Source organism: Setaria italica, chromosome VII, assembly GCF_000263155.2.
Source record: "Setaria italica strain Yugu1 chromosome VII, Setaria_italica_v2.0, whole genome shotgun sequence".
Classification (NCBI taxonomy): domain Eukaryota; kingdom Viridiplantae; phylum Streptophyta; class Magnoliopsida; order Poales; family Poaceae; genus Setaria; species Setaria italica.
Window position 1 is genome coordinate 31,256,254 of NC_028456.1, and position 25,006 is coordinate 31,281,259.

A 25,006-nucleotide genomic window follows, 5' to 3' on the forward strand; every position below is an offset into this window, starting at 1 on the left:
TTAGATAATATGATTCTATGCATGCATGGTCCATGCATCCACATCTGCATCATTCACGACGTACGTACTATATTGCGTCCAAAACATTTCTCTGTTTGATATTTTTTTAACATTAATGAAATCCAACACCAAGCTCAAATTTGAATGGCCGGCCGGCCACCTTTTTCGGCCAAGAGATTGTTTGTCTGACCCGGCCAGCCGAGGAGGAGCATTGCATGTCTGAAATAAACTGAAATTAAACCTAATAAATATATCCAAGTGCATACAAAAAATTCAGAATAGTAAATTGTTCTATTGAGCTCTTGTGACTTTATTGTACTACAATAATACAAGAAGTACATATATGTGGCCAACCTACTATATCTATGTTTGCTGTTTGCTTATTCTCTTACTCCATACAAACACCTATGAACTTAGAAAAGCCAAAACGACCTACAATTTAGGACGGAAGGAGTATTATATATATGGTGGATCGGACTTTCATATAAATTTTGTAATAGGAACCAATAGTGGTAAATAAAAAAGAAAAGAAAAGAAAAGAACATGATTATTTTCAATCTTCATGCACGTATATGCATGGAGGGATCGTACTGAACTGGACGCCGAAAATTGGACTTGATACGAGAGTCGCAATTGTGCATAGTAGTACAATGTTTTGTAGGAAGAAAAAAAGGGCAAAAACATCCATTTACTTGAACAACTTTCATTTTCGCGTATAGTAATTAGTACGTCGTAGTAGCTAAACAAGGACGAGGAGGCACCAATCTCCCCTGTCCCCTGCAACCTCCAACATCAGAAAAACGCAGGGCACAGCAACTACACGCAAACACGTCCCCAAAGAGTTGCAATAATTTTAGTGTGTGTGGCCCATCAAGAAAACAACCCAGGCATCTTAGAGTCAAGTACTAGCAAACTTAATTAAAGCACCACTGCATTAAACAAAGCCAATTAGCCACCTCAAAGTACATCAACATGAACCTCTAGCCTAGTAGTAAGTAGTAGTAGTATCTTCTATAATTGAAACCTCACGCTTGTTTGTCCATCTCCCATTATTTGCAAAACCTCTCACATCCAACTTGGATTAACAGCCAAACCGATCGAAAGCGAGCGAGGTAGAGATAGACGACGACCACAATGCAAGCTTACATCAAAGTACAAGAACCACACGCTGCTAAGCATGGCTCACTAGCTACTAATGTACTTGAGCAGTAGTTTAGTAGCTAGACAGCGGCAGGGCAGCTAATGATGAGCAGTTGCGAAGGTACGGTAACTAGCTAGGCCATGCCTGCTGAGATCTAGCGGCCGTGCATGCGCTCGCACCGAGCTTTATGTGCCGGAGATCGATCACATGAGGAGGCTCCTGATGATGGCGGCCTGGTCGCTGGTGACATCGGCGGAGGAGAGCAGCTCGGCGAGCGTCTCGCTGAGGTTGTCCACCTCCTGGTGCAGGCTCCTGATGTAGCTGCACGTGTCCTGCAACACCCTCGCCGCCGAGCCCTGCATTCGGTCGACCATTTCCACGAGTATAAGTTTAAGAGCTTGAGAGCTTAATCAGATGGGTTAATATAATTGAGCAAATATGCATGATCAAAGTGCTTACCCTATGCGCGCCATTGCGAGTTTGAGACTCCGGGAGCAGCGTCTGAAGCTTGGACAGGAGCTCGGAGATCTGGTCCTCCGAGATGGACCTTGACGACGACGACGACGACAGCGAGCTCCCCGCCCGCCGCGTGCGTGACCTCCGGCTGCTGGACATACTCGATCTAGTAATATATATTGGCTAGTAGCAAGCTACTGATGATAAGAGAGTCGTTAGGTTCAGTGTGGAAGCAAGTAGAAGAGCTAGCTAGAGAGCTCGGCGACTAGCTAGAGAGTTGTAGCTGCTTTAAGGCAGGTGAGTGGCGGTTGCAGAGATCAGAGCTATATATAATGAGGGGATGGCCGGCCGGCCGCCCGGCTGCGGCCCGTGATGGAGGATGGGGGGTTAGCAATCGGGAGGAGGGCAGGCCGGAGGGAGAAAGCGAGAGTTAGGAAGGACGTGGTGAGGTATATGGAGGGAAAGTAGTGGAGGATGCATGGAGATATAGCCGGCTGCGTGTGTGTGTGTGTGAGAGCATGGAGGAGCAAGCAACCAAGCGTTCTGGCTCCTGTACTTTTATTATTGCGGCCTCTGGATTTGTCAGTACTATGTGTGGGTTTTTTCTATATGATGTGCCGCCTGTCTGTGTGGCTCCATCTCCTGCATCTGCCGAGCATGCACGCAGCAGCAGGGGCAGCGCATCGATCCCTGAATTCAATTCATTATTAGATTATATCAGTCACGATCCGTGCTAGCAGCATCTTGTTCGTTGTTGAGCAGAAATATATAGAACAGGAAGAAAAACTGCTTTATTTTAGAAGATTTATTAAGCAACTGCAAGTACTTTACATGTGGTTGCAAAGCTTCTGTGGTGTGGTGCACACGAGAGCAGTACTCTGGTACACTGTTTATGATGACTATTTACAAATGATTTGCTCTGTAAATAGTTGGAACATCTAGGGATGCTGGAAAACTTGTACTCACGGTTGTCTGAAGCTGCGTGGTGGCGATTACAAAATGTTGTCTGCAAGTCCTTGCCTCGCGCGTCGATTCCAGAACTGCCAAATGCTTGAACCCGGCCGGCCGATCGAGATGCGGATTGGTCATACTCATACATGCTGGTGCCATGAACTAACTCCACGTACAGTAGCGTTCTCATGGCTGCTCACCTACATACTGGTGGTCGCCACGACAGAATCGACGATCTCGCAACGTGATCATTCACTCAGAGCCATGGAAACCGATCACCACCTCAACTGTCTGGAAACAGTTGTGCTTATAGAAATCTACCAACCACCACCCTCGGATCCGATCCGTCCACCGCCTCATGATACACATCCAATTATACAAGTTTGACCAGTTTTTATAATTTTCGTTTCGGATGGCGCATCCATGGGCAGCGAGCGGAACACGTGGCTGCGTAGTGATCGGCAGAGACTAGATACCATACCAGATGGTCCTGGAATCATTGGAGTCAACAGGATCATGCTGCATTGTTTCGTGATCTCGAAGGACGAACGGATGGCGCCTGCCTCATCGATCCTAGCTGATGATACTATATGCGCCGTGCAGTGAACCCAGGAAGCAGCGCCTTATGGGTGGTCTTAAACTTTTTCCCCCGGAATGGCGACCTGGAACCATAACAACAGTGACAGGCGATGACACGATGACAAGGATGAGAGCCTGATAGGAGCTCTCGGCATGCAAAAAAGGGGGTCAGTGTGGCGGCCTAGGTGAACTGCATCAGTCGTCAGGGTGTGTGTAAAGTTAAAAGGGTGATCGACCGGTCGGCCTCATTTTGTTTGCGTTGCGGTGGTGCTTGTTGTCTAGGCCTGTCGATCGTCTGAAGTGTGAACTGCATATGGAAACCCCCAGCCTGACAAGTTAACATCAGTTAAAAGAAAGTGATGGTGTGTTGTTGTCGTCTGTGTGTGACTGACCCACACCGTGTTCACATCAGTTAACAGGGTGCGTGCTACTTGGCCCATGTTGCCAAAAGACGGAAGAGTCCACGGGTCCACCCTGCTCGATGGCGAATACCTGAATGCGCCGCTGCCTATCTTGTTGTATGCAGAGAACCATTTCTGAATAACATTGAACAGTGCAGTAACATTTTCTTCACCTGCTGCGAGCCTTTCCGTTTTATACCTTTACGATCGGCTACTTGAGATGAACGATCGGCTTGGCTACTTGAGATGAAATGAGGTACGAGTACGACAAGTCGAGAACAGAGGTTCACAGTACCAGGCTACCAGTAGTAAGAAAAGGCATTATTGGGTAATGAGTATGCTTCCTGGATTCTCGTGTGGCGACGACGGTTGAACGGCAATCATGGCGCCATGATTTGTTTGGGACTGCACGAGGGCTCACGCACCTCTCGAGCAAGCGACGAAACTAAACAAAGCGGGAGCCCGGTCAGGGGCACCCAATGCAACATGGCACAAGACGCTTTGTCCCCAGCTCGGTCAAGACAAAGACCAACGAACCAGAACGGCGGGCCTGCTGCCGTGCTGCAGGACCACGCTGGCTGCTGCTGCAGACAGAAACGCGCTCCGCCTCCTGATTGGGGCCGATGGCATCTGGCGATCCGATCCCGATCCCAATCCCTGGTCCCTGGATCGAGCAAAGTAAAGGGTGTGTTTGGTACCGGGGACGGGACGGGACGGGGCGGGACGGTCCCAAATTTGATAGTGTTTGGTTCGGAGTCACGAGGGACGGGACGGTCCACAAATGGGAATATGCTCCCAAGATGCGGGATGACCCCGTCCGGCCAAAACGAGCGGACAGAGTCATCCCACTTCGGGCGCCGTCTGCTCCGTCCTTCTCCGTTCGCAAGACTGGCGCGGGGCTGCTTCGTCTCCGGCAGGACGGGGTCCTCCAGTGGCGCGGCCGGTGCCCAGGGTCGGCGGCCGGCAGGGACCTCCGACGGCGTGGCCTGGGACGAGCGGTCGCCGGAGCAAGCGGGTCCAGCCGGCGGGGCGAGCACCCCGGCGCCGCGGCCGGTGCCCACGGCCAGCAGGCCCCTCCGGCGGCGCATCCTGGGGCGAGCGGGTACCTCCGGCGGCGCGGCCTGGGGCGAGCGGGGGCGGCGCGGTTGGGACCTCCGGCGGGGGCGAGCGGGGGCGGCGCGGAGCTCCGGCGGGCGAGCAGGGGCCGTGCAGCCTGGGCCTTCGGGAGCTCTAGCGGGTTGGAGAAGATAAGGATGAGGAGAAAAAAAAAAGAAAAGAAGATGACATGTGGGCCCATATATGACATGTGGGTCCCACTAAACACATGTAGCTAACGGTGTTACCCGAGCCATCCGTCCCTCGTTTTCAATCCATCGTACCAAACAAAAAACTGGGATGAATTCATCCCTCTCAACCAAACATAAGACGGGATGATCCCATCCCAAAAAATAGGAACGGCACCGTCCCATCCCTTCTTGTCTCCAAACCAAACGCACCCTAAGGCATCGTCGGCACCCTGTCTTACAACGCACGCACGCGGATCACCAGCAAGCTGCAAGCACATGCCTGCGCTTCGGTTTCGATCGTTTGTTCTGCTGGCAACGAACTCGGCACACGGCTCGCAAGATCTAGCGCGGCGGCGTCGGTGGTGGTGGTGGTGGGGTGGACCTCGGTGCGCGCGCTGGGCGAATGCCGGCCACGGCATGCAGCGCGCCGACCATGTGTGTCGTAGCACCTACCAATGAGGCCAATTCGAGTGGAATCGAGCCCATCTCGTTTATTAATCGCTCGCCTGCGGGGCACAGCAGGGTGTTCTACTCGTCACAGGCTCACATGGCGCAAGTAAACAGCGCCTAGACGACTGGAGTAACTTCCGAGGCCATATCCTGGGCAGTTCGTATCCATGCACGGATCGAGGGAGATTGGCTCTGATGGGTTCTGGTCTGAGTTAACTGCGGCGGCGGCCGAACGACAGCTCCAACCGGCGCTAGTCGTTCCCTTCCAGCTACCTCTTCTCCCTCTCATTTCTTCCGTGAAACCAGCGATGGAGCAAACCAGAGAGCCGCCCACCGGACATAGCTACTCCTCCCTATGCAAAGGACAAATCCGGCCTGGAGGGGTTTGCTAGAGGCCTGATCTAGTGCCAAAGCACCTGGATCGAGCTACCCGTCGATGCTGGGTTAGACCTGCAGATCAAGCGCGAGCACCGCTTGCTCATCCAGCATGCAGATCCAGCGCGGCCACCGCTTGCTTGTCCAGTGCGGGCACGCGGTGACCGGGCACCGTAGGCTGAGGTCGGCGCACACCTCAGGTGAGCAACGCCCCGAGCAACGAGGGGTAAGCCAACCGCAGCCTTTGAAGGACTAGCCTGTTCCGTTTCTGGAAAATCCCTGTGGGGAAGCTCGAGGCTCCTTGGGCATTCCTCTCTAGGAGTTCACAGACTAGGCTGACGCTGGTTGGCACTGTGTTGTGGCTTCCGTTGTGCTCGATGCAAGCGGATCCACCGGTGCTCCTTACCGTGCATTGCTTGAGCCTGGGACTGGGTTGGGGTGGCGCATGGTGGCGGTGGCCGGTGAGGCTACTGTCTACGTATGTGCGCCAGTGGTGTGAGTCACCGGTGAAAGTCTAGTTTCCTACCTCCGACAACGACGACGCCTGCAGGCGCCGTTCTCCTCCATGGAGGCGTTGTCTTGTGACTCCTATACCATCTCCACCGCCAGTGCCGTTCACAGATGTGGCGGAGGCTGTTGTGCAGCGAAAGCTTCGCGCCTGGAGCGCGAGGGTGTCTCACATTTGCACAATCAGTTGTGGTCCTCGGCTGCTTGATGCCTCCTATCTTCTTCATCTCTTCATTGTCGGTATACTTCATGCACTTGTTGACATTGGTTGTTGGCTATCGTCGTGGTTCAGCGAGTGTCCCCCATTTGGCGCCTCTACTCCATCGGCACTCTTCTTGTTGATGGTGCCATCAAATTTTATGCCGGGTGGTGTTTCCACCTCTTCCACCATTCCCCTTCGAGGCTTCCTCCCCTCGAATAGCGTTGGAAGATGGTATTTGGAGCTCGGATGTCCTTCTAAAGGTGTTACCGTTAGCTTCAAGGAAGATCGTCGTGTCCCGTAGTCTCTGTTTTGCGCACCTCTCTCCACCTTTAATCCCCCTTCATTGATGGTCCCTCAGATGGAGGGCAACAACGAAGCGGCACAGCTACGAGGGGTGGTGTGGTCGTGCAATGGTCATGGCGTATTGGCGAGTATGTTGTTCAATGGTGGTTCTAATCGGCGAACGGTGGCTGTTTTTCGACTTGTGTCATAACTTGTGTGTGAATTGTATACGTGTTGTATTTCTCTTTCTTTGTGTGTCTAGTTGTACTCTTATTTTGTTTCTTAAGATCTTATACTGCTTTGATCCACTCAAGACAGTATTCTCTCCCCCGGTGACCGTAAAAAAAATTGCAGTTCGTGCAGGTACAGCGACTTTTCTGTCTGCTTAACTGGTTCTACTGTTTGAATTTATCGACTGATAGAAGCATTTCTAACAAACCCCGACACATTTAAGTCAATTTATATTTTCACCAACCAATCAAACGCTGACCATCTTAAATGTTGCCAATCAAAAAGTTGGCCATGTAGCTTTGATCGTGGGGGCAGGAAGGTCTGATTTCGTCCTTCTTAGTTTGTCCTAAAAATCCTAAAAGCACTTGCGTTTATAGACGGGGAGAATAGTACAGTCCATTTACCGTTTTTTAATCAAATTCTTCGCCTTTGACATAAGGCCATTCGTAATTATGTCCAAACTTTGATCTCTAACTGTCCGTGTGTCCTCATATTTTTCAAGTTTGCACCATTACCCCTTATTTGACTAAGTCAATGTATATTCGCCCCTGGTTTTGCCATCAAAATAGGCAAAATCATCAGCAACGCTGCATTGACAGAGTTGAAGATCAAATTGAGGTCCAAGCAGCGATAGTTGTTCAGAGCCTAATCACTACATAGCATCTACACAGAGTGATGCTGTGCATGCAGCGTTATCCGATCCACAGCAACGTACTAACTCGATGCCTTCTTGATTAGTAAGTACGGAGTATCATGTTAAGATGAGCTGAGAAACGGCTAACACTTCACAGTCGGAGCCCGGCATACCTGGATCTGGATGAGACCATGGGAACCAGTGCTCGATCTCCTGCATGGGTTTGGCTGGTGACGAGGCCGCCACGAGGCGCCGCACGTGGGGCGCGGGATGCGCGGCCTCGTCATGCATCTCGGAGCATCTGCCCTGCGCCGCTGCGCGGATCAGGATCCACCGCGCGTCGGCCGCGCCCGCGCTGGTCGGCTTTGGCCGCGCGCACGGCCTCCGGCTGGTCGGATTCGCCTGGCCCGGCACGTACCCCGTCACGGGTCGCTCGCCGTACCGCCCAAGGGTACCTTTTTGCTAGTCACCAGCCCGCCACGTCGTACCGCGCAGCACCGTACCCCCGATCACGTCGGTTGTTGGAAGGCCGCGAGCGCCGGTCTCGGCTGGGGCCTGCGGACGGATCGACCTCCATGTGCAGGCCTTCCAACCGGTGGATTATGGCTGGTTCCCTCGCACCGCACCGATCACGTACGTTCATGCACGTACCCATATTGCCACAATGCCACCAACACTAGGGTCTTATGATGTGAGACCTGGTTCTTCAAAAAAAAATGATGTGAGACCTGAGAAAGTGAGAATTAAGGGTGCATGTGGCGATCGCGATCACTGGGAAAAGTCGAAACAGCCGGGTCGATCGATCGAGCTGAGCAGCAGAGACATCGAGCGGGCTGGCGGCTTCCAGGCCACGGGACAACAACAACTTGTTACAGGCATGCTGGCGCATTGATTCGCCACACTGTGCACGGGCTCCGACCGTGCGCCGGGGTTACAGTGCTCTCTTGCGGCAGACACGCGTGGCTCGATTCGGATCCGGAGGCGATATATCGAGGCCTCCCTCGCCGAGGCGTGCCCGTGTTCACCGATGGGGAGACGGGCCGAAAGCTCCCGCCGGCGGCGTTGCAGTACGTCCGGGCGCGCAGCTGGACGGAGCAAAGCATGAAAGCGCGTCGGCGAAGATTTATTAACGTACAGGTGCCGCATTGCAGTCGGTCGAGCGATCAATCGCTAGCTGTATGGCGCACGTACGGGGGCGCTCTAGTCACCATTGAATTGATCTCAAGAGATTTTCGTATCGTCCCTGCTATTCGTAGTAAGTGTCACGAGGGAAATCTTTAAGATCTGTACAGTATGTATTTGCAGTCAGATATGGCTTTCAGGACTGTAGAGATACGGATCGCGATGCTTGCAAGGTTTTCTTTTTTTTTTGGTATGTCCGTGTAGTCAGCTTACTGCACGCTGTGCTGCCTGGTCAGGTCAGCCAGACAGAACGTACAAACCGGTGCCCCGTCGAGTTACCCGATGTACGAGACCACTCATCGACGTTAAGCATCTCTCGTACAAAGCGCGATTCACTCGCCGCACACGCCCTGACCAGCTCGGAATTCAACATGCACGCACGCACGCCGCACGCGCGCGCGCGTACTGGCAAGCACGACGACACAGTGCCGTAGCCTGTAGCAGGGCGCGAGTCCACCACCCCACCCGTGTCAACCACCGCCGGGGAGCGGGACCCGATGGTCCAGCACCTGCGCCACGCGCCTGCGCGCCGTTGGGAAAGCAAGGCCTCCCCGTCCCCATCCACGTCCAGCAGCGAGCGGCCGCGGTCGCCGACCTGGGCGCAACAGTGCGGCGGATACCGCGCGGATCGGCCCAAACAGTCGCCGCTCTAGCAACCCGCCGCCAACCGGCCAGCCACAGCCAAGGGAAACACCGGCAAGCCGGCCGGTCAAGCGGCCGCCGGAGGCCCATCAACGCGCCGCGCCCCCCATGCATCTCATGTGTATGGCCGGCAGCGGCTTGCAAGTACGCCGAGCAACAGGGAAACCAAATCTATGGTCGCTACGGTGAGCGGCGTCGTCTTGCGGCGACGGAGGCCCATGCACAGTGTGCGTGCTGTGTTACGCGCCACCAACCGGAGGCCGGAGGAACCAGGTGTACCGGCAGGGTTCGTGTGTATGGGGGCGTATCGCGACTGTACAGGGTACTGGGGCGAGCGTACGGCTACTTCCGCGCCCCTGCAGCCGGAGGAGCTCGACGTGCCAGCGACCGAAGATGCCTAGTTTGGCTGGCACGCAAAGTGCAGCAGGGTCACCTCGGCTCCATTAATTGCGGGCCTAATTATATCGTGCTCTATGCTTATGATGAGAGTACAGTTATCAATGGGAAATTAAGATTATACTCTTACATACCAAATTATCATTCGTTTTAAATTTTTCTATATACATAATTTTTATACGCATTTAGACGTACATACATTTAGATCCATATCAAAAGTTTTGTATCTAGAAAAATTAAAAAAAAATAGTAATTCGGAACGGAGGGAGTAGATTCGTACGAGGACATCAGGTAGGCACCATAGGTATTGCGGTATTTCTACCATGTGACGGTGTACAGAGAGAGACAGGAAGGAAATGGTGGTCAACGTGGACCCTACATTAAGCCCAAAGGCTATTATAGGCCTAAGAAACAACACCGTTGGGGGCCGAAGAAAATACAAAGTATGGGCCGAACTTAAGACAGTTCCAGGGCCCGCGAAGTCGATAGCCCGATGCTCTCTTGCTGCCTGCTCCATCTCCGGCGGCGCCCAACGCCGCCGCGCCATGCCCGCCGAGACGCTGATGTGGGCTCGCCTCCGGAATCCGATTGCGACAGCCAGCTCTGCTCGAGGATCACACGACGTACGGCCTCCGCGCAGGTGAGAACTTTTTTTTTTTACGAGGGCGCAGGTGAGAACAGGAATTAACCAACGTTGCATCCATGGGACCATACAATGTGAGCATGTGACCCGCCGCTCGGGGCATTTTCATTAGTCCCTTCAAAAATCACATAATAATACTAGAGAAGATGCGAACAGATGGAGAAAAGTCAACAAAAAGATCTAAAGAAGAGTTGCATCATACATTCCGGGGGAAGATACAGATCAGATGTTCCAAGTTCAAGCTTGCGATCCACAGCATTAAGAACATACACGGTTGCCCTAGTATCTACATCCGCACGACCACCACCAACCGAAAAAAAAAAATCCGGCCATCCCAGTCTCCAAAACGAAGGTGTCATCATCATGTATTAATCAGAGGATGCACTTGCACAACGCCGTCAGACACGGTGGTGCTGCAACTGCAGCAGCCGTGAGTAGGCGCCCTCCGGCCGGGTCAGGAGCTCGTTGTGGCTGCCGTGCTCCACGATCCGCCCGTCCTGCACCACGGCGATGCGGTCCACCCCTCGGATCGTCGAGAGGCGGTGGGCCACCAGGACGGTGGTCCGCCCCTTCATCAGCCGCTCCAGCGCCTCCTGCAGCACGCACTCGGACTCCGCGTCCAGGGCGCTCGTCGCCTCGTCCAGCAGCAGGATGGCCGGGTCCTTAAGCACCGCCCTGGCGATGGCGATCCGCTGCTTCTGCCCGCCTGACAGCTGCACGCCACGCTCGCCGACTGCCGTCTTGTAGCCGTCGGGAAGCTGGCTGACGAAGCCGTGAACGTTTGCTGTCTTTGCCGCCTCGATCACCTCCTCCTCGGTCGCACCATCCTTGCCATACGCAATGTTTTCTAGGATGCTCGCAGCGAAGAGGACCGGCTCCTGCTGCACAAGGCCGATCTTGAGCCGCAAGGACTTCAAGTTCAGCCTCCTGATGTCCTTGCCATCAATACTGACTTTGCCCCCAGTCGGATCGTAGAAACGCTCGATGAGAGCAATGACAGTGCTCTTCCCTGAACCGCTGGCTCCGACTAGAGCTTGGCTACGCCCAGCATGGATCTTCAGGTTGAAATCCTTGAAGATTTGAATGTCTGGGCGTGCTGGATAGGCAAAGTCCACATGCCGCAACTCAATGTCCCCTCGGATGGTGGTGACACGCTCTGACTCAGGATCATCAGGCTCAATTCTTGTTGCCCTGTTGAGGATGCCAAAGATGGATCGGATGGATTCACCTCCACGGACGATCTCTGGGGCTAGGCTCACAGTCTCAGCTACAGAGTTGGCAGTCACCACAAGGACAACAAACACCTTGATGACCTTGGAGAAGGTGGATCCATGTGATCGGACGAGATGAGAACCATACCAGAGAATGAGCGCCTCCGAGGAGTACAGGCATAGCTGTGAAAGTCCAAACAGAAGACCTGATGTCTGGCTACGACGAAGGATTTGCTGCTCTGGTATGCGCAGTTCATGGCTGAAGAGTGACAAGATCTTGCTTTGAGCGTTGAATGCAGCCACGGTGCGAATATTGCTCACTCCTTCACCAGCAACCATACTGCTCTTGGCATGTGCCTTTGCTGTGTCACCAGCAAAGCCCTTCATTGAAATTTGCTGAAAGCATAAAAACAAACAACATTCCCGTTTCAGAGGCATGAAGCTGCTACACAGGCAGAGTAAAACTAAGACTTGTTCTCATTTAGATACATTGCCCTAAATTAGCTAATATATGCCTTTGACAAACTGCACTAAGAATTGTTCTTATAAATGGACTTGGTATAAGTTTTAACGGTGAAATGGTGACATGGATCACTGAAGAGTAGGCCAAGAAATTACCTGGGCAAAGTTGGCAAGCACAAGAAGAGGGAAAGTGGCCAGGATAAGGAGTGCCACTCTCCATTCAATGATAAAACCAACAACAAAAGAAGTCATAAGGGACGTCATGTTCTGCAGGATGACTGATATTCTCTCAGCTATAGCTGACTTCACATCTGCTGCATCGACTGCTAGACGAGCAGCCACAAGACTTGAGTTGTTTTCTTCTTCGTCAAACCAACCCACTTCATTCCTAAGTATTGCTGCAGTAAACAGAGTAGATATTCATACTATATTCAAGATGGCACCACAAAAAACCGATTGTGGAATGGAGATGATACATACCGGATAACATCATCCTCCTAACCCTGGTTGTAAGATTTTCTCCCATGATGCTGAAGAAGTAATGCTGCACAAGATAAGCAACAACAGCATATATGCCTGTGCCGATGTAGATGAACACATATAGCTTTGTTTTCTTCTCCATTTCATTGGGGTCCCTGTAGTAGAACACATCCAGCATTTCACCCATAACAATGGCAAATGTTGGACCAATAAATCCCGAGAGGACGGAACCAATGGCGCCCAATACAGCATAAGGCCATTCAGGTGCATTCAATTTCAGGAGCTTCAGGAAGTAACCACGTGGTGCTGGGTATTTGCGGTCATTATCTGCATTCGAGATCATCTCTATGCGTCCATCTGCTCCAGTACTGTACTGGTAGCTCAAGTTCCTTAGACTTCCAGACCTGAGGCTGAGAGATTTGGTGGAAAGTGAGCTTGTCAAGTGCATTGACCGTGATCTGCGGGTAGATGCACCTCCAAGATCCCTATTCCGTGCTGATTCCTGAAAACGAACCAGGGAGGCATATGCTCCAGTGCTTCCTTTTGCTAGGAGTTCATCGTGTGTCCCAGTCTCAACAACTTGGCCTTGTTGAATCACAGCAATCATGTTCACGTTTCTTATAGTGGACAGACGATGGGCAACAACTACCGTCGTCCTCCCAACCATCAAACGGTCAAGAGCTTCTTGCACGATGCTTTCTGAGTCTGCATCTAAAGCGCTGGTAGCTTCATCAAGGAGTAGAATCTTCGGGTTCTTCAGCATAGCACGAGCTATTGCTATACGTTGCTTCTGACCACCAGACAGCTGGGTGCCTCGCTCACCAACCTGTGAACAATAATATGATAAAGTTAATATTTGGTCGTTTAGGCTACATTACATGTACGGAGGGAAAGTAGAGACGCACCATTGTGTTGTAGCCATTTGGAAGAAGAGATATAAAACTATGAGCATTGGATGCAGTCGCCGCAGCCTCAACTTCTGCAACAGTGGCATCTGGCTTTCCATACAGTATATTCTCAAGGATAGTGGTTGCAAAAAGAGCAGGTTCTTGGTTTACTAAACCAATCTGGTCTCTCAACCACCTCAGTTGGAGTGTCTTTATGTCAACATTGTCGAGCAAAACCTGGCCTGAAATGCAGTTAAAAGTTTAAGACAATAGTTTAGAAGGATCTCTACATATTCACAAAATGTAAATCAACAGTCCCCTTAGGCAATGCATTTGTTATTACCTTCATTAGGATCATAGAACCTTTCTATCAAAGCCACAACAGTGCTCTTTCCAGAACCACTGCCTCCAACGACCGCGACAGTTTTACCAGCAGGGAAGAAGAGAGAGAAATCCCTAAAGATCATAACATCAGGCCTTGACGGATAACTGAAAGTAACTTCCTTAAATTCTATGTTTCCATGGACCTCAGCCAACCACTTTCCATCCTTATGATCATTGACTATGGAGGGTTTCTGGCGGATGATCTCCAGCAATTTGTAACCAGCAATCTTCCCTTTGCTGAAGGCTCCAAGGTTTGAGAAAGCCTGCCCAAGGCTCCTGTAGAACAAAATAAGCAGTTATTACACACAAGAGAAACAAGGAAAATAGTTTCACGGACAGGAGAAAACAAATGAAACAGGATTATCATAAAACCAACATCTTTTTACTTACATGCCACCGACGATTGCAGAAAAAATTGCAGTAAAAGCCTTGCCACCGTCACTCTGTCCATTCCTGATGAAAACACCAGCATACCAGAATACCAGTGCCCAAGACATGCATGCTATTCCGTAAGTACATCCGATCCCAAGCCCTTTGGCCATACCAGCTTTGTAACCAAGCTTCAGTGTGTTCTGAATTGCCTCAGAATAGGAATTAAGTGCTTTGCTCTCTCCGACAAAAGAGTACACTGTTCTTACTTGGGCAATTGCCTGTACAAGGATGTTTCTCGATCAGCATATAAGCAGATACAAGCAATTAAATTCTTATATATTGCAAGATGGTGATTAACAGACAGTGTCAACCAAAATAATTTGAACAATAAACAAATCAAATAAAATGCTATCCCACCTATTGCTGGTAGCAACATAGTAGAGCACTTCATACTAAAATTACTGAAATTGCACAAATCATTAGGCAATTGGGCACATGGACATATATGCGGTTTTGTTCTAAGAAAACTATATATGTGATTTCCATATCGAAAGAAACAAAAGCATTCACCAGTTTTGTAGTATCAACAGTTGATCACCTGCATCATATGGCTAAAAATCATCAACTCAACTCCCATATTCCTCTAGCATCACATACTACATGTTTTCCAGTGATTGAATGTTACCCACAAAAGAATCAAAAGGTATTATCCCAACAAAGTAACATGACTAAACTTTCTTTGTACGGGGCACCACAATTGATAGCTTATAAAAGAGATACTGCAGTTCAAACTATGCGCAGAGCCATTACGCATAATTTTTTAACAATCTACTAATAGTCTAATACTAATTAGTAGGTCAACAGTGTATTCTTCACACAACTACTTAATGTCCTTTTGTTAGGCATAGCCTGCCAAACCTAGTTGCTTAGTAATAAAGTAGTCAGGGAAGTCTTTTTACTACTTTCACTGAGGCATCAGCCTAGTGCAAATAGGAAACTCTTGAAGTAATCCATATAGAGAGTTTTAGAAAATGGAAAGGGCACAGAACCACTACACCAAAAGTTGAGCACGCAAACCCTGTGGAAAGCTGAAAGCCGCAAGCACTGCCCCCACCAAGTTATGGAATGGCTCATAGGATTCCCAAAGCATAAAAAGTTGAAAAAAGAACAAATCGCATGTTGGTCAGTCGTCTTGCAGCATTAAAAACAAGATTTTTGGCTCCTAATCAGCAGACAGCACCAAGAATGACTACCTACCCACCAGCCCAATTCCCTCACAAGTCCAAGCGCGCACTACGGAAATGCATAGATTAATCGAACACGAATCCTAATCCTAATCCAAGAGAAATATATCTGACGACACTATGCAACAGTGGACAGAACAGCAACAGCCTAGTTCCCCACGGGAAACACGACAGGAGGCAAGCGTCTTTTACCTGCTCCGCGACGACGCCTGCATTTGCATAGGACTCCCGGCTCTTGGAAGTGAGCCCGGTGAGCGTGTACGCGTACAGGCCTCCGGCGAAGGCGATGGCGGGGATGACGGCCACGCTGAGGAGCGCAAGCCGCCACGCTGATACGAACCCGACCACCAACCCGGCCAGGAAGGTGGCGATGTAGTGGATAAAGTTGCCGACCTTCTCGCCGATGGCGTCCTGCACGAGCAGCGTGTCGGTGGAGACGCCGAACACGATGTCGCCCGTGCGCGCGTCCGTGTCGAAGAACCCCACGTCCTGACGCAGCACGGCGTCCAGGTAGGCCTTCCGAAGCGCGATCACCTGCCGCTCCCCGGTGTACATCCAGCACGCGATCTCTGGGGAACGAAAGAGTGCAGCTTCAGCCAGTGTGCTAGAATCAAGAATATGTTGAGCCCACAAGGTTGCAACTTGAATGTGGAACTTTGCATCAGGCACGCCGCCGGCATGGACGCCGGTGAGCTCGCTTGCCGGATTCGTCGACACGAAAACGAGACAAACATGGTATAGTTGTAAAACTTTTCCCCGTTTGGTGTGATGGCGACGGGACTTGTGCAAGTGAGTGGGCTGGTCTTCGAGATGCCCCACCGGCCATGACCAGATCCTATTTCGCAAACAGGCCCCTGTACTCCATTACTATGCTCGAAAAGAGGCTTGGCGCGTCGGAGAAGACAGCAAGTGATGGGGAGTCGTACGGAACTCGAGGGGGCGAGGAACAGGGGATGGATAGAGAAGAGAAGGTCACCTGCGTAGGAGGAGACGCAGACCACCAGCCCCAGGTAGACGAAGTAGAGCGCATACTGCAAGAGGAGAGGATGAATCGCTCTGTTAGCACCATAAACACTGGCGAGTTGCGACGATAAGCGGCGATCTCGGCGAGGTTGTTTGAGTGAGCAAGGGAGGAAGAAAGAACGGACCTTGGCGACCTCGTCGGTCATGGTGCGGAGGTCTGTCTGGTTCTTGCCGAAGCCGTTGATGAGGTCCCCGAAGAGGAGGAAGAAGAGCGGCATGGCGGCGCCGTGCGCGAGCGCGCCCAGGCTGCCCGCCGCCATGAGCATGAGGTCCCACTTGTCGGCGAACGAGAACAGCTCGTGGAACGCCACGGCCTGGTCGGCCCTCTTCTTCCCCTCCCCCGCCGCATCGCCCCCTCCTCCACTGGCCGCCTTCTCCGCCTTCCCGTCCGCCAAAGCCGACTCCGCCATCGCAATGCGTTCCCCCGCCCGACCTCGACAGTCGACAGAGCGGCTCGCACTCTCAGGCCGCCGCCGCGGCGCCCTGCGGCATTGGAGACGGCGTCGCCGCTTTCGCTTCTTTCTTGGCCTGCGGTGGGGCAGCAAGCAGAGCGAGACGGGGGAAGTGCCTGCCGGCCTGGGCTGCGCCTCGGTATCGGTGACGTGCAGGCGAGGTTTGTGGGGGTGGGGGTGGCGGTAGTGGTGAGCTTTTGTGCTCCGCGCTGCGGTGGTCAGGTCAGAAGCTAGCGCGGCGTCGGGGCGAGTGATAAAGAGGAGGAGGGCAGTGCAGTGTGGGGCGCGGGGTCAGGAGGCAGAGGCGGAGCACAGCTGCGCTCACTTGCGGTGAGCTTTACCGCTCGCACTCCTTTTTCAGCTCAGCAGGATTGCAATGTGCAGAATTTTAACAGGGTGGTTTGTTCAGAGTGTCGTTTTATTTTTTAAAAAATTTATAGATATTATTACGCATACACTATACACTGTATTTAGATATATAATAATATGTATGAATCTTAAAAAGCTAAAACAACGTACAATTTTGAACCGTGAGAGTACTCATCATGTAGTAGGTGTCGCGTAACGGTAAATAGAAAGAATGCCATACAATCACATTAGAGCAAGGAGATGCATCAGTCATGAAGCAGCACTAGACATGGAGCACTCGGAGTAAGGTAGCATGAGATGATCTCGCATTTGTGAATTTTCTCTTTACTAACTTGTTCAGTGTAAATGTTTACTCCTCAAACCTTGTTTGGATAAACAAGTGGCCTTTCCAATTCATATGGATTGAGGCCCTCTTAATCCCTCCTATACGTATCCGAAAACAAAGTCTCAAGGATGTGGATATTTGTTGTCATGTGTCATGACACCGAACTCTATTCGCATCTTTGGGCTGGATAGCATCTTCAAGATAAAAAGCGTATATTCCTCCAAGAAATACGTCACAACATACCATCTAACCAAAAATAGTTCGTATTTCATAAAAAATACAGTATGTATCTTTATAATTTTCTTTTTTTTAAATAAAATCTTTGTAAAATTCTATACTGATAGTTTGATCGAGCACCGGACAAGGGTCATACTCTACTGTAACGTTCGTATAGCTATGTAGCTAGCCGTAGGTGAGTGAACGGTGCCAAGAACAATTGGACGAAACAAGACCTCGTTGATCGGCCCCGGCCGGTAGACGTTGACCGGCATCCTCTGCTCTTCTCCCAGGCCGGCGAGCGAGCGGCGCCTTGGGTTCACTGGCGGTGACGGCACCCGAGGGGCGCAGTGCAGCGCATGGGGAGGAGTGAAGTAAAATAAAGAGGGGAGAGAGCGGGTGGACCAGCTGCGCGGAGCAGAGCACAGGCAGAGGGCCTGTTTGGCAACCACCTATTAAAGTTTAACACCCGTCACATCGGATGTTTGGATGCTAATTAGGAGTATTAAATATAGGCTAATTATAAAACTAATTGCACAGATGGAGTATAATTCGCGAGACGAATCTATTAAGCCTAATTAGTCCATGATTTGACAATGTGGTGCTACAGTAACCATTTGCTAATGATGGATTAATTAGGCTTAATAGATTTATCTCGCGAATTAACACAGGGTTCTGCAATTAGTTTTATAATTAGCTCATGTTTAGTTCTCCTAATTAGCATCCGAACATCCGATGTGACACTGTTAAAATTTAACACCTCGTATCCAAACACTGCAGTCTGCAGAGGCAGCAGGCAAAGGTCGCTGCCTCCGCCTGCTGCTCAGGTCACGGCGCTCCGCCCATGTGCCCCGGCCTCCGCTCCGGCGCTCCGCGCTCCCCTTCCCCTCCGGTCCTCCCTGCCGTTTGGCCTATGGCAACTTGGCAAGCCCCGGCTGAAGTGGGCGCCTCTGCTGCCCAGCGCTACCGCTGCGGCCTCGCCTGACGGCTGGCCGGGCAGCGCTCGAAAATCTGCTCGGCGTTGAAGGCGGGCCGGGCCAGCCAGCGGCCGTGTGCCCGTGTGGCTTGGGCAGGTTGGAGCGGGAGGCCATAGGCTGGCGCACGGGGTACGCGCCGAGTACCCCTGGCCGCCGCATGTGCCGCGGCCGCACAGGCCCCTGGTCCTGGTCCTGGAGAGCGGCTTCCCCTGCTATGGTCGTGTCGACTCAGATCGTAGGGCCGTAGTACCGGAGGCCTAGAGAGAGCCGGCCGGCTCACTGTGGACGATAAATCCCGCTCGTCCTATCAAATCACGCACGGTGGAGGACTGGAGGTACACGCTGCACGCCACGCTCGTGCACCGCCGTCGTCCGTCGCGAGCCTCGCCGTCGGCCGTCGCCGCGGAGCACGGGAGCAGCTCGAGACTGTCGTCGATCAATCATGCGCCGGCCGGTTACCGACGCAACAAAACACGTACGGCCGCGCAAGTTGCGAGCGCCGAGCCGACACGGCCGGTGATCATTGACGGCACCCGACGCGATCGACCCACAGGCGCGCTGCGTCATCGGATCGAGGTGACCAACGCACAGTATTTGTTACTGACATGATCTTCTCCGTTGTCACTCACAGACGTGCACAGGTGTTTTAACTTCGATTGGTTCATATAACGCAAATGAAGGTGCTGTTAGGACAAAGTGAGCTTGGTAGAGAACTAGTAGAGCTGATGATGGCGGCTCGGAGAAAGCGTGCCCTCCACCTGTTTGCACGCGACCTAAAAATAATGGTGGCACCACGTGGGCGTAAGCGTACTTTACACTAGACTAATCGCCAAATTCCCAATCACAAATGTGAACCCAAGCTTTGACAGATGCTGAAAGGTAACTGACGCCGTAGAAACCATGGCCACGGTAGCCCTAAAATTTAATACTCAAACTTTCAAGGAAGAACGGTTTATTTTTTTAAAAAAAAAAGGAAAAACAAGCATTGGCACGATAAAAAGCATAGCGAATGTGCGTTCTGCAGCAGGGGCGACAGAGATGACCGAACAGCCGCTATCCATCCTCACCCCCGGGGAGGATCTTTGAACCGGGCGAAAGAAAAATTTGACACAACACTTAGCGTGGCTGCTACTTACTGATGGAGACCCTTTTTGACCGTCCGTGGTGGCATGCGTGTGTGCATCTTTAATTCCCGGCGGATCGATCGGGCGTAGTCACGCTCCGGATTTGGTTTGTCGATCCGGACGTTGGCGGTTACGCTAGCATTTTGCAGCCGGGCGCGTATTATTCCTCGTGGTGACAGCGATTCTGCCCTGTCCACAACACCAACCGTGTGATGACTTGTGCTTTCAGCTAAAGCCTCTCTCTGAATTTTTGACTGCATTCTATCACTCTAGTATTGTACAGCTGCTTAGTAGTACTAGGATTGAGAAGAGTGTGCCTTCATCGGAAGCAATATCTGACTATACTCAGGCTCGTTTGGTTCCACGGGCTAGTCGCTATCATATCGAATGTTTAGATACTAATTAGGAGTATTAAATATAGATTAATTATAAAATCAATTGCATAAATGGAGGCTAATTCGCGAGATGAATCTATTAAAACTAATTAATCCATAATTTGACAGTAAATATGTGCTAATCATGAATGAATTAGATTTAATAGATTTGTCTCACGAATTAGCCTCCATTTGTGTAATTAATTTTATAATTATCTCATATTTAATTTTTTTAATTAGCATTTGAATATTCAAGGTGAGCAGAAACTTAGCCTCAAGAATCAAACACCCGAAGACAAAAGGGCGGTGAAATAAACAATAACCGCCTCTGCTGTGCAGGGTAGCTGTGGCAGAAAGAATGGCCAGATTGCAGAAATGATTGGAGCAGCCGGCAGCACCAAATGATAGGTTTTTACGAAATTTCCAACTCACAATGACAGTGTACACGTATAATATAATAATAAACTGAAACTGCTGCTACACAGTGGCATCTTGTTGGGGTCTTTCAGATCGTCACTTCGTCAGTGCCCCGCATGTTTCCGAGTCCGAGCTGCTCATCGGCGACACTTTACAGGGAAAACCAGATACGCTGATAGATAAAGCCGTCGCGTTTTCCTCTCTCTTTCTTTCTTTCTTTCAGCTCATCAAAGTGTGGCGATGACGATTGATGAGTAGTGAACAAAAGCCTGTGGCGCTTCGCGTGCGTCCTGGACGACACACGACACCCTGTCTGTGCTGCTCCTGCTGCCATCAAAAGCGAGCAGCCGATGCGATAGTTGTCGTGCCAGGACTGCTCCAATTCCTTTTCCAAAGGATTCAGACGCCGTCTCTCTGCCCTGAACGGACCGCATGTCCCGTGCAATTTCTCAGGACGTTCCCTGTATCGGCTATCGTCGTCGTCAGGCTCAGGCTGGCTCGGATAGGATACTTCTTGGAACCCAACCCGCTCTCATCGTGTGCATCTGCTTGGAAGGTAGCAGCAGCAAAAGCATACGGCCATACACTAGCAGAATAATACAGTAACACGGTGGAAAAAGGAGGCGCGTTTTGCAATAAGAAATGCGCCGGGCATGCGGATGACAGCTTCGGCCGGGCGATCCTGCACATTTGCAGAATGTTTTAGGTCACCCCATCGATCTGTCCAGCCTCACTGCACGCTTCCTTTCCTCACTGTCCGAGAGCCTCACTCAAGGGCAGGAGGATAGCCAGCCTTGCTTTTGTACGGTAGCTTTAAGGTAAACCCCGTGCATGATTAGGGTTTGTGGGAGGCATGATCCCTTGCCCGGAATATGATGTTCGTGGCTGCTGGTCCCCTGCGATGTCGAGGATTAAGCTGGATACCGGGCTTGATTAGCACAAGCGTCTCGATCGCGAACGTACCTGGCTTCCATGCAGCAACACCCCAACCGCTGCTAATCGCATATGCTTGCCCGGCAGAAAAGGTCAGGGAAAAGCGAACAAAGCTCCGAGCTGTGTGTGACACCGCCCGCCGAGCGCGCACGCTTCCCCACCGCGAGGCTATGGGTGTAGCTGATGGTAGCATCGCCATTAACTAATCGGCTAATCGCTGCTACTAACCCAAAGGATAGACAGCATCATGGCGCTGTCTGACCGTCTTCGTCAGCCTTACGCAGGCTGGCTGCTTAAGATAGGGTGAGAACCGAGAAGAGTCTGGTCTGGAGGAGCAAGAGCCCTAGATCAGGGGTAAATGCTCAGAGATGAGATCTCGCGGGAATCATCAGGGAGGCTGCATCCAGCTTTTGCACGGTAACCGAGCGTTTACAAACACTCATGGCCACGGGATTTCTGGGCATAAGAGGCCGTCTTGTTTTTTAAGGGTTTTTTTTAAAGATTCTCACAAATTTGTTCCCAGTGGAACCATTTCAAAATCTGAACCTTAGCTTAGCGCCAAAATTACACGTCTCGACGCCAGCCATCCTGACGCCAAGATCCATGCGCAGCTGCTGACGCGGATGCCGACATGGTAGGGGCTTGGCGCCATCTATGATGACGTCAAGCCTTGGCGTCGTGGATCTTGGTGCTATGCTTGGCGCCGTAGGCCTTGACGTCGAGCAATTTACCCCATAGCTCTTGACGGTTCGAACGAAATAAGTATAATTATTTCGAGGAGTGTGCAACAAACTACGCTAAGTCGCCAAGACCTACGACGCCAAGCTTGGCGCCAAGATCCACGGCGCCGAGCCCCCACCACATCTCTAGGATAAGAAGCTCACGTCCTAACCAGTTGAACCACAACGTAGTTTGTTGCACACTTCTCGAAATAATTATACTTGTTTCGTTCGAAACGTCAAGAGGCATGGGGTAAATTGCTCGGCGCCATGCATGGCGTCAAGATCCACGGCGCTAAGGCTTGGTGCCAAGGCCCCGTCATGTCGGCATCCGCGTCAGCAGCTGCGCATGGACCTTGGCGTCAGGATGGCTGGCGCCGAGACGTGTAAGCTTGGTGTCAGTGTGGATGGGGCTAAACTAAGATTCCAGATTTTGAAATGGCTATGCTAGGTGCGTATACGTGAGAATCTAAAAAAAGGCTTAAAAAAACAAAAAAGACGGCATCAGAGGCATGGTCTGCTGATCGATTGGTTCCTAGCGGTAGCAGTAGACGTTGGCCTGCAGCTTGCAGGCCATCACTGTGCTCTAGACAGTTCAGATGAGGCGGATGCAGTGCGTGCGTCCAATTTGTTGGGGGAGGGAAGGGCTGGCTGCTCATGCTCAGTGCTCTGTTATATTCTGTTCTGTTCCGTGCTCGCGAGAGGCTGCAGGCAGCACGGTGCGGCGCGGGCCCAGGTATAGCGTACGCCTTCTGTTCTCCGTGGATGATGAGACGAGAGGGCAGGGGAACCGAACCATCAGCGAGCGAGCGAAGTGATCGATGGAGTGGAGAGAGCGCCCTGCTCGACGGCAACATGTCACTCCGGCGCTTGTCCGGACTCGCCGTCCTCGGATTCATCCATCCACTCATGATCTCCGATCAGGTTGGCGCAGGATCCTCTTCATCATGTTGAGCGCCGCGCGCGCGACGAGCAGCCTTTTGGGATTCGTTCGGGGACGCGCCGATTGCGATGCCGATGCGACTGGCTCGCTAGTCTCTACTGCATGCCTCGTCGGCGAGACACGGTAAAAAGCCGTCGCCTTTTTTTCTCTACAGGTGATACCAGATCGAAGGCTCGCTGATCCTGCGACCCATGTACCCGTTGCAGTGCCGGATACGTATTCTGTTGGAATTGTTCGCACGTGTGCGTCGCAGTAGTCTGCAGGAGCACTGCACCATAGCGTGCCGAACAGCCAAAGGCGAAACACAGGGCGTTCCCTGAGGATCGCGTCTGAAACTCTGAACAGCACAACAGAACACCGAAGGGTGTGATTGCGTTAGTCGGAGGAAAAGCAAACGTGAGAGCAATCGAAACTGCTACTGAAACACCGATCGAGTATTGGCATCAGCCATCATGATCCATGATAAGTAATCAGTGGACCTTGTATAAGAGGCATGAGAGTTGTATGGAAGAGACGCATCACGCAGGAAGATGAATGGAAGTAGTGTGAACAGTCGTTTGCCGAGGCAGGCGTGGCATGTGTACACTGTGTCCTGTGGTCTCGTCAGGCTGAATCCTTCGTGTAACAGTGGCACCAAGGGGGTGTTTTGATGGACTAAGGCCTGTTTAGTTTCTCCCAAATTTCCAACTTTGACACTATACAAAAAGAAGATTCCCCATAACATCAAACTTGCGGTACATGCATAGAGTACTAAATGTAGACGAAATCAAAAATTAATTGCACAATTTTGTTGTACTTTGCGAGACGAATCTTTTGAGCCTAATTAGTCAATGTTTGGATAATAATTCACAAATACTAACGAAATGCTACAGTTGCGCATTTATGGCAAAATGCAAACTTTGCCACTCCCAATTCGGGAACTAAACAAGGCCTAAAATTCATGTCACATCAAATATTCGGAAGCTAATTAGGAGGATTTAATATGGGATAATTATAAAACTAATTACCCAGGAGGCTAATTCGCGAGACGAATCTATTAAGCCTAATTAATCCATCATTAGCACAAGTTTACTATAGCACCATATTATCAAATCATGGAGTAATTAGGCACAATAGATTCGTCTCGCAAATTAACATCCATCTATTAGTTTTATAACTAATCTATATTTAATACTTTTAATTAGTAGTTAAATATTCGATGGGATAGGAACAGGGATCTGAGGAGGTTCAAATCACCAAACACCCCTAGGTGCAGCGGTAACCTGTCCGTGTCTGTCGCCTCTGTACATGTTGACTGACAGTTGCTGATCGAAACATTTCGAAAGTTTCAGAGACCAATCCACTTTACACAGCACACAGCAGCAGTGTTGTTCGTAGCAAACCGAACCCCACGAATATTCGCAAAAAACACGATGAGACACAGGCCCAGTACTCCATTCTTCAATCTTCCCCACCCAGACTGTACACAGTCCACTTCCAAGTGGGGGGCCCCGGCGGCCCTCTCTACTCCTTGATCAACCAGGCTCGAGGCCGGCCCAGTAATATTAATGCGAGCCCATGAACGGCCTCCTCGACCACCACATAAATGACCACACACCGCAATCGGGCCCCCAGGAGGCAGCTCAGGCCCACCCGTCGTTGACCCGACGTCACTGGTAGCGGACCGGTGCTGCAACAAAGTGGGATCCAGCGATTCAGAGCCGGACCCATTCGACAGTGGGGGAGGACTCCGTGTC

At 51.2% G+C, this 25,006-nt stretch overlaps 2 protein-coding genes across 2 annotated transcripts; both read right to left on the minus strand.

Moving 5' to 3' along the window:
• Window positions 1-914: 914 nt before the first annotated feature.
• LOC101757779 (transcription factor ILI1) lies at window positions 915-2,096 on the minus strand. Its single transcript, XM_004976943.4, has 2 exons — window positions 1,601-2,096; window positions 915-1,497 (listed from the first exon to the last, which is right to left on the minus strand). The coding sequence occupies exons 1-2, from the start codon at window positions 1,754-1,756 to the stop codon at window positions 1,345-1,347; spliced, it is 309 nt and encodes a 102-aa protein (XP_004977000.1). The 5' UTR covers window positions 1,757-2,096; the 3' UTR covers window positions 915-1,344.
• Window positions 2,097-10,460: 8,364 nt separating this feature from the next.
• On the minus strand, window positions 10,461-17,103 carry LOC101758192 (ABC transporter B family member 19). Its single transcript, XM_004976944.3, has 9 exons — window positions 16,547-17,103; window positions 16,375-16,429; window positions 15,591-15,967; window positions 14,173-14,432; window positions 13,742-14,058; window positions 13,417-13,640; window positions 12,512-13,337; window positions 12,188-12,429; window positions 10,461-11,965 (listed from the first exon to the last, which is right to left on the minus strand). The coding sequence occupies exons 1-9, from the start codon at window positions 16,829-16,831 to the stop codon at window positions 10,757-10,759; spliced, it is 3,795 nt and encodes a 1,264-aa protein (XP_004977001.1). The 5' UTR covers window positions 16,832-17,103; the 3' UTR covers window positions 10,461-10,756.
• Window positions 17,104-25,006: the final 7,903 nt, after the last annotated feature.

What these genes read in the sequence shown, in the direction of transcription:
- LOC101757779 (XM_004976943.4), bottom strand. Translation starts at nt 1,756, where the DNA reads ATGTCCAGCAGCCGGAGGTCACGCACGCGGCGGGCGGGGAGCTCGCTG. An exon ending in CTCGCAATGGCGCGCATAGG is followed by an intron (nt 1,498 to 1,600) that starts GTAAGCACTTTG and finishes GACCGAATGCAG; the next exon opens with GGCTCGGCGGCGAGGGTGTT.
- LOC101758192 (XM_004976944.3), bottom strand. Translation starts at nt 16,831, where the DNA reads ATGGCGGAGTCGGCTTTGGCGGACGGGAAGGCGGAGAAGGCGGCCAGT. An exon ending in GTTCTATGATCCTAATGAAG is followed by an intron (nt 13,641 to 13,741) that starts GTAATAACAAAT and finishes ACTGCATTTCAG; the next exon opens with GCCAGGTTTTGCTCGACAAT. An exon ending in TGCTTGCCAACTTTGCCCAG is followed by an intron (nt 11,966 to 12,187) that starts GTAATTTCTTGG and finishes TTATGCTTTCAG; the next exon opens with CAAATTTCAATGAAGGGCTT.